General features: G+C 35.2%; 1 protein-coding gene across 1 annotated transcript in view; it reads right to left on the bottom strand.

Moving 5' to 3' along the window:
- Positions 1-433: 433 nt before the first annotated feature.
- Positions 434-8717, bottom strand: part of CUNH9orf85 (chromosome unknown C9orf85 homolog) — a 67309-nt gene continuing 59025 nt past the window's right edge. Inside the window, exons 3-4 of the mRNA XM_028089094.2 lie at positions 1152-1265; positions 434-639 (exon numbers count right to left, since the gene is read on the bottom strand). Of these exons, the coding sequence (XP_027944895.1) occupies positions 492-639; positions 1152-1265 (262 nt within the window). The 3' untranslated portion in view covers positions 434-491. The remainder of the gene's footprint in view (positions 640-1151; positions 1266-8717) is intronic.

The following is an 8717-nucleotide window of genomic DNA, read 5'->3' as shown; positions in this document are numbered from 1 at the left end:
AAAATAAAAATAAAATAACAAGCTTTTTATAACAAGCAAGCTTATAAGTAAGGGGGCTTTATTCTGTGGGCCATTTACTTGAGATCAATCTACAAAAAGGTACTTAATGAGGACCAATTTTTGAGGCTAGCCCTGATTTTTCCATGAGATAGTTCTTACACAACCAACAATTCTGAATCTTGTTTAGTTTGATATTAGGTAGTATACTTTTCTAAATAATTCCCATGAACTGCAATATGATACCCTAATACTCATTTTGGCAGGTATTCTAGCATATGCTACTTAAAAATTCATTATAAGAAAACTCTGGATGAAAGTTTTATAATTATCCAAGTATCATGCATACTTTATATTGTCCTTGTGTGAATTTTGCCTGTTTTCTAGAGGTTTTTGCTATTTTTCTTATTAGGATTTCATAATATTTTTGTGTAAAACTGTCAAAAGTCAAAAGTCATTCAGAATTTCATATTTTCAAACTGACTTTTAATATATTAATTCACTTGATTGTCTTTTGTGTCATCTAAGTCAATATCAAAATCTAAGTCATCATCACTTTCTTCTTCATTTCTTCTGCAACTTCTATGGGTGGAACGTAGATTACTTTCAGGATTTCCTGTCTTTTCTGATTCTTTATTAAACCTAAAAATGAAAAAAAAAAACTTCTATTTATTTCTCAGGCTTTTGTTATTTACCCGTAGATTGAAAAGAACTTTATACTATATTTCCTGATTAATAGGAGTCTCGTAAAATAAGTATAGAGAAAAAGATCCTTGAAGACTAACTTCAGTCAAGATCCAACCAATCATAATACTGTGGTCAATAAAGTAGGCTCAAAGAAATTAATACATGATGTCCATTCAAGAAAAGTAGTTGCATAATGAGTAAATTCTTCTGTGATGATTGATGGATGTGAACTTCATGGATAAATATTTTAATTTCCTAAAAATATGAAGTTTTATTTTTACTATAATGATAGAAAAATGTAACGAATAATTAAGACTTTTTCCTGTTAGGTAGAAAAAAGAAGTCTAAGTCAGTGTGATATACTGCACCTTAAGACTCTCAGAGCTGCCAGATGTTTCCTCAAAAGAAAATCCACATATCAATTACTAAAAGAATAAATCCCAAACATTAAAAAAAAAAATACTCACGGAATAACAATGTCTTCTTTCTTTCCACATTTTGCACAAACTTCAAGTTCACAGGCACATGGTCTACACATTATGTGATAAGAATCCTTCACTGACTTTTGTAAACACTTAACACTAAAAGTGAGGGAAAAAAATCAAGCATTATTTTTGACTGATTGACTAAGATTTATTTGATGAAACCAAATAAACATAGGGCTGCTCTACCAACTGAGCCAGGCAGGCACCCCAGATTTCTCTACTTTCTTAAAGCTTTTAAAAATGTCATCTGCAAATAGTGACAGTTTTACTTCTTCCTTTCCTATTTAGATGCCTTTTATTTCTTTTTCATGCCTAATTACTCTGGCTACGACTTTCAGTACTATGTTGAATCAAAGTGGCAAGAATGGGCATCTCGTCTTGTTCCTGATCTTAAAGGAAAAGCTTCCAGTTTTTCATTGCTGAGTATAATGTTAGCTGTGGGTCTGTCATCTATGGCCTTTGCTATGTTGAGGTATATTTCCTCTATACCCTGTTTGTTGAGAGTTTTTATCATAAACAGATGTTGAATTTTTTTGTCTAATGCTTTTTCTGCATCTACTGAGAGTTGAAGTTGGCTTGCTAATATTTTGTTGAGGATTTTGCATCTACGTGCATCAGGGATACAGGCCAGCAATTTTCTTTTCTTCTGGCATCCTTGTCTGGTTTTGATATCAGGGTGATGTTGGCCTCATAAAATGAGTTTGGAAGTGTTCCCTTCTTTTCCTTATTTTGGAATAATTTGAGAATAACTGGTATTAATTCTTTAAATGTTGGCAGAATTTACCCATGAGACTGTCTGGTCCTGGACTTTTGTTTTGGAAGAGGTTTTAACTATTAATTCAATCTTACTAGTAATTAGTCTGTTCAGATTTTCTATTTCTTTAAGTTTCAGTCTTGGTAGGTTGTATGTTTCTAGGAAATTATCCATTTTTCCAATTTGTTGGCATACATTTGTTCATATGGTCTCTTAGGATCCTTTGTATTTCTGTGGTATCAGTTGTAACTTCTCCTCTTTTACTTCTGATTTTATTTGAGTCTTTTCTCTTTTATACTTGGTGAGTCTAACTCAAGATTTGTCAATTTTATTTTATCTTTTCAAAGAACCAGTTCTCTTTCTTTTTTGCTTTGATCTTTGTTATTTCCTTCCTTCTACTAAGTTTAGGCTTCACTTGTTCTTTTTCTAGTTCCTTGAGATGTAAAATTAGATTAAGATTTTTCTTCTCTTGGGTGCCTGGGTGGCTCAGTCATTAAGTGTCTGCCTTGGGCACAGGTCAGGATCCCAGGGTCCTGGGATTGAGTCCCACATCAGGCTCCCTGCTCTGCGGGGAGCCTACTTCTCCCTCCCCCACTCCCCCCGCTTGTGTTCCCTCTCTCGCTGTGTCTCTCTCTGTCAAATAAATAAATAAAATCTTAAAAAAAAAAAAGATTTTTCTTCTTTTGATGTAAGCATTTATTGCCATGAACTTTCCTCTTATACCTACTTCTGTTGCATCTTATAAGTTATGGTGTGTTCTATTTCCATTTTCACTTCCTTAAAGTCTGTTTTTTTTTTTTTAATTTCTCTTTTGATTTCTTATTTTGCCCATTGGTTGTTCAGTAGCACGTTGTTTACGTTCCACAAATTAGTGAGTTTTCCACTTTCGTACCTGCAATTTATATCTACTTTTATAGCACTATGGTTGAAAAAGATGCTTGATATTATTTCAGTCTTCTTAAGTTTTTAAAATTTGTTTTGTGGCCTAACATATGAACTATCCTGAAGAGTATTCCATGTGTAATTGAGAAGAAAGTGTATTCTGGGGGCACCTGGGCGGCTCAGTCTTTAAGTGTCTGCCTTCAGCTCAGGTCATGATCCCAGGGTCCTGGGATCAAGCCCCGCATTGGGCTCCCTGCTCAGCGGGAAGCCTGCTACTCCCTCTCCCACTCCCCCTGCTTGTGTTCCCTCCCTCACTGTGTCTCTCTCTGTCAAATAAATAAAATCTTGAAAGAAAGAAAGAAAGAAAGAAAGAAAGAAAGAAAGAAAGAAAGAAAGAAAGAAAGAAAGAAAGAAAGAAAGAAAGAAAGAAAGAAAGAAAGAAAGAAAGAAAGAAAGAAAGAAAGAAAGAAAGAAAGAAAAAAAGAAAGAAGGAAGGAAGGAAGGAAGGAAGGAAGGAAGGAAGGAAGGAAGGAAGGAAGGAAGAAAGAAAGAAAGAAAGAAAGAAAGAAAGAAAGAAAGAAAGAAAGAAAGAAAGAAAGAAAGAAAGAAAAAGAAAGAAAGAAAGAAAGAAGAAAGAAATTGTATTCTGTTGTTTTGGGATGGAATATTCTGTACATATTTGTATAATATTGTTAAAATGTTCACACTACCCAAAGTAATATACAGATTCAATGCAATGCCTATCAAAATTCCAATGACATTTCTCACAAAAATAGAACAATCCTCAACTTTATATGGAACCAAAAAAGACCCCAAAGAGTCAAAGCAATCCTGAGAAAGCACAATGCTGGAGATGTCACACATCTTGGTTTCAAACTACATTACAAAGCTATAATAATCAAAACAGTATGGTACAGACATGAAAACAAACATGTAGATCATTAGAACAGAACTGATAGCCCAGAAATAAAACCACATATATATGGTCAATTAATTTACAACAAAGGGGCCAAGAACAAACAACAGGGAAAGAGCAGTCTCTTCAATAAATAGGGCTGGGAAAACTGGACAGCCACATGCAAAAAAATGAAACTGGACCCCTATCTTACACCATACACAAAAATTCACTCAAAATGGATTAAAGACTTGAATGTAAGACCAAAAATTATAAAATTTCTAGAAGAAAACATGGGCAATAAGCTCCTTAATAGAGGTCTTAGCAATAATTTTTTGGATTTAAGACTAAAAGTAAAGCAGAAAAATAAAAAATGAATAAGTGGCACTACATCAAACTAAAAAGCTTCTGCACAGCAAAGAAAACTATCAAAATGAAAAGGTAACCTACTAAATCGGAGAAAATATTTACAAATCATACATACTATCTGAGAAGGAGTTAATAGCCAAAACATAATGAACTCACACAACTCAATAGCAAAAACACAATCTGATTATAAATGGGAAAAGAATCTCAATAGACACTTTTCCAAAAAAGATGGCCAACAGATATATGAAAAAAATGCACAACATCATTAATTACCAGGGAAATGCAAATCAAAACCACAATGAGATATCCCCCATACGTGTTAGAATGATTGTTATCAAAAAGACAAGAAATAAGTGTTAGTGAGGATGTGGACTAAAGGGAACTCTTGTGCACTGTTGGCGGGAATGTAAATTAGTGCAGCCACTATATAAAGCAATATGGAGGTTCCTCAAAAAGGCAAAACTAGAAATACCATATGATCTACTAACTCCACTTCTGGGTATTTATCTTCAGAAAATAAAAACACTAACTTGGAAAGATACACGCGCCCCCAGGTTAACTGCAGTATTTGCAATAGCCAGGAAATGGAAACCACTTATGGGCATCTGGTTGGCTGTCAGTAGAGCATGCAACTCTTAATCTTGGGTCATGAGTTTGAGCCCCACATTGGGCATAGAGATTACTTAAAAAAAAAAAAAGAAATGGAAATAACGTATGATTCTACTGATGAATGAATGAATGAAGAAAATGTGGTAAAATATACAATGGAATATTATTCAGACATAAAAAAGAAGGAAATCAAAAGGTACAAACTTCCAGTTATAAAATAAAGTCATGGGGAAGTAATGTACAGCATAACAACCCCAGTTAATATTAACTGTACTGCATACTCGAAAGTTGCCAAAAGAGTGGGGGCACCTGGGTGGCTCAGTTGGTTAAGCGGCTGCCTTCGGCTCAGGTCATGATCCTGGAGTCCCAGGATCGAGTCCCACATCAGGCTCCCTGCTCAGCGGGAAGTCTGCTTCTCCCTCTGACCCTCTTCCCTCTCGTGCTATCTCTCATTCTCTCTCTCTCAAATAAATAAATAAAATCTTTAAAAAAAAAGAAAAAGAAAGTTGCCGAGAGCAAATCTTAAACATTCTCATCACAAGAAAAAACAAATTTTGTAACTATGTATGGTGACTAATGTTAACTAGACTTATTGTGGTGATCATTTTGCAATGTATGCAAATATCAAATCATCATATTGTACAACTATAATTAACATAATGTTATAGGTCAATTATACCCGAATTTTAAAAAATTTAAAACTTGTGTACATCAAAGGACATTATTAATATAGGGGAAAAAAAAGAAAACCTCGCTGAATGGCAGAAAATATTTGCAAATATAGTAATAGATTTGTATCTAGAATACACAAAGAACCCTTTTCTTTTTAAGATTTTATTTGTTTATTTGAGAGAGAGACAGTGACAGAGATAGCAAGAGAGAGCACAAGCTGGGAGAGGGAGAGGCAGGCTCTCGCTGAGCAGGGAGCCGAACTTGGGGCTCGAGCCCAGAACCCTGAGATCATGACCTGAGCCGAAGGCAGATGCTTCACCAACTGAGCCACCCAGGCGCCCCTACATAAAAAACTCATAACTCAATAATAAAAACACAAATAACTCCAAAATAAGCAAAGGATTTGAATAGACATTTTACCAAAAAAAGATATATAAATGGACAATAAGCACATGAAAAGATGCTCAACATCACTAGACATCAGGGAAATGCAAATCAAAACTGCAATGACATCCACCTCATAGCACTAGAATATTATCATAAAGAAGGATAATAACAAGTGTCAGTAAGATGTGGAGAAGGGGGCACCTGGGTGGCTCAGTCAGTTAAGCATCTGCTTTCAGCTCAGGTCATGATCCCAGGGTCCTCGGACTGAGCCCCGCTTTGGGCTCCCTCCTTGGCGGGAAGCCTGCTTCTCCCTCTCCCACTCCCCCTGCTGGTGTTCCCTCTCTTGCTGTGTCTCTCTCTGTCAAAAAAATAAAATCTTTAAAAAGAAAAAAAGAATGTGGAGAAGCTGGAACCTTCATATTGCTGGTGGTAATAAAAAAGTATGGTCACTGGGGTCCCTGGGTGGCTCAGTCATTAAGCGTCTGCCTTCGGCTCAGGTCATGATCCCGGGGTCCTGGGATCTAGCCCCACATTGGGCTCCCTGCTCCGCAGGGAGCCTGCTTCTCCCTCTCCCACTCCCCCTGCTTGTGTTCCCTCTCTCGCTGGTCTCTCTCTGTCAAATAAATAAATAAAATCTTTTAAAGAAATTAAAAATTAAAAAAAAAAGAAGAGGAGAAGTCTAATATTAAAAAAAAAAAAGCATGGTCACTTTTGAAAATAATTTGGCAGTTCCTCAAAAGGTTAGATATAGAGTTATCATATAACCCAGGAACCCCAATTCTCTTTCTCTACATACACACACACAAACACACGTACATAAGAACTGAAAACATATATGCATACAAAAACTTGTCCATGAATGTTGACAGCAGCATTATTTGTTAATAGCCAAAAGAGTAGAACAATCCAAATGTCCATCAAGTAATGAATGGATAAATAAAATAATACAGTTCTCCAATGGAGTATTTAGTAATAAAAAAGAATTAAGTACTGATAAGTGTTATAATATACTTGAAAAAATTATGCTAAGTGAAAGAAGCCAGTCACAAAACACTGCATGTTACATGATTCTGTTTATGCGAAATGTCCAAAATAGGCAAATCGATAAAGACAGAAAGCAAGGGCAGGGTTGTTCAGGGGGAAATGGAGATTGACTACTATTGGGCATGGGGTTTCTTTCTGAGATGATGAAAATGTCAAAGTGATTGTTGTGACAGTCACACAACTCTATGATATACTAAAAACCATTGAATTATACATGTCAAATGGATGAACTGTACACTGTGTGAATTAAATCTTCATAAAGGTTTCTTAAAAAGTCAAACGGAAGTGTTAGAAATGAGAAAAACCTGGAACAAAAGACACAAGATACCAGAAATCCACTTTAAACGTAAACACATAGATAGTTAAAAGTAGGACAAGGAAAAGAAAAAAAAAAAAAAAAAAGGTAGGACAAGGAAAAAAAACCACGCAAACACTAATCAACAGAAAGCTGGAGTCACTATATTATTATCAAAATATACTTCAAAGAAAATTTCCAGGTATAAAAAGTTATTATATGACAATAAAGGGATCAATCTTCCAAAAACATACAATAATCCTAAATGTTTATGCACCTAACAACAGGCTGTTAAAATAAATGAGGCAAAACTATTGATAAAAAGAGAAAGAGAAAAATCCACAAGTACAGTTAGGGACTTCAACACTTCTCTCTCTGTAACTGATGGAACAAGTCTTCAAAAAAATCAGTAAAGCAGAACACCTGGTTGATAGAAGGCTATCAAATTTATAGAACACTCCACCCAATAAGAGCAATATATTCTCTTCAAATACACATGGAGCATTCTCCAAGATAGACCATATTCTGAGCCATAAAACCAATCTCAACAAATAAAAAAAAATTTTTTTAACCTGAAATTTGTTATTTTACCACAATGAAATTAATTAGAAATCAATAAAACAGAAAATATTTGGAAAATGCCCTAATACCTAGAAAATAAACAAAACACTCCTAAATAACCTACAGGTCAAAGAGTAAATCACAAGGGAAATTAGAAATATTTTTAACTGGGGGCACCTGGGTGGTTCAGTACGTTGAGCCTCCAACTCTCAATTTTGGCTCAGGTCAAGATCCCAGGGTCCTGGGATCAAGCCCCACATTGAGCTCACTGCTCAGCAGGGAATCTGCTTGTCTCCCTCTCTCTCTGCCCCTCCACCCCTGGCCCCCCACAATGCGTGTGTGTGCGTGCACATGCACACATGCACATACTCTCTCTCTGAAATAAATGAATTTTTTAAAAAATTAAAAAGAAAGAAAAGACTTAAAAAAATATTTTGACTGAACAACAATGAAAACACATCATCAAAATTTATAGAACAGAGCTAAAAATGTTCCTGGGAAATTTATATAATTAAATATTTATATTAAACAAGAAGAACTATCTAAACTTCTACTTTAACAAAGCCGGGGGGAAAAAAGGAGTAAATTAAGCACAAAGCAAACAAAAGGAAGGGAGCAATATCAATACAAACCAAAATCAATGAAATTGAGGGGTGCCTGGCTGGCTTAGTTGGTAGAGCATACGACTCTTGATCTTGGGGTCATGAGTTTCAGCCCCACAATGGGGGTAGAGTTTACTTAAATAAATAAATAAATAAAATTGAAAACAGAAAAATAGAGAAAAATCAATAAAACCAAAAGCAGGCTCTTTTAAAAAATTAATATAATTCATAAACACACAGGCAGACTGACAAAGATAAAAAAAGAAAGGAAACAAATTGCCAATTATCAAGAATGAAAGAAGGGACAGCACTAGACAAATCTAACAGATATTAAAAGAATAATAAAGGAATATTACTAACAACTCTATGCCCATAAATTCAACAACTTTGTTGAGATAGACACATTTCTGGGCCACCTGGATGGCTCAGTCGGTTAAGCATCTGCCTTCAGCTCAGGTCATGATCTATGAGTCCTGGG

The sequence above is a fragment of the Eumetopias jubatus genome, unplaced genomic scaffold (genome assembly GCF_037043125.1).
Source record: "Eumetopias jubatus isolate StellerSeaLion01/CBP00866 unplaced genomic scaffold, mEumJub1_p1.0 scaffold_15, whole genome shotgun sequence".
NCBI lineage: Eukaryota > Metazoa > Chordata > Mammalia > Carnivora > Otariidae > Eumetopias > Eumetopias jubatus.
The sequence above is the reverse complement of the archived record's forward strand: the minus strand, read 5'-3'. Positions and strand labels throughout refer to the sequence as shown.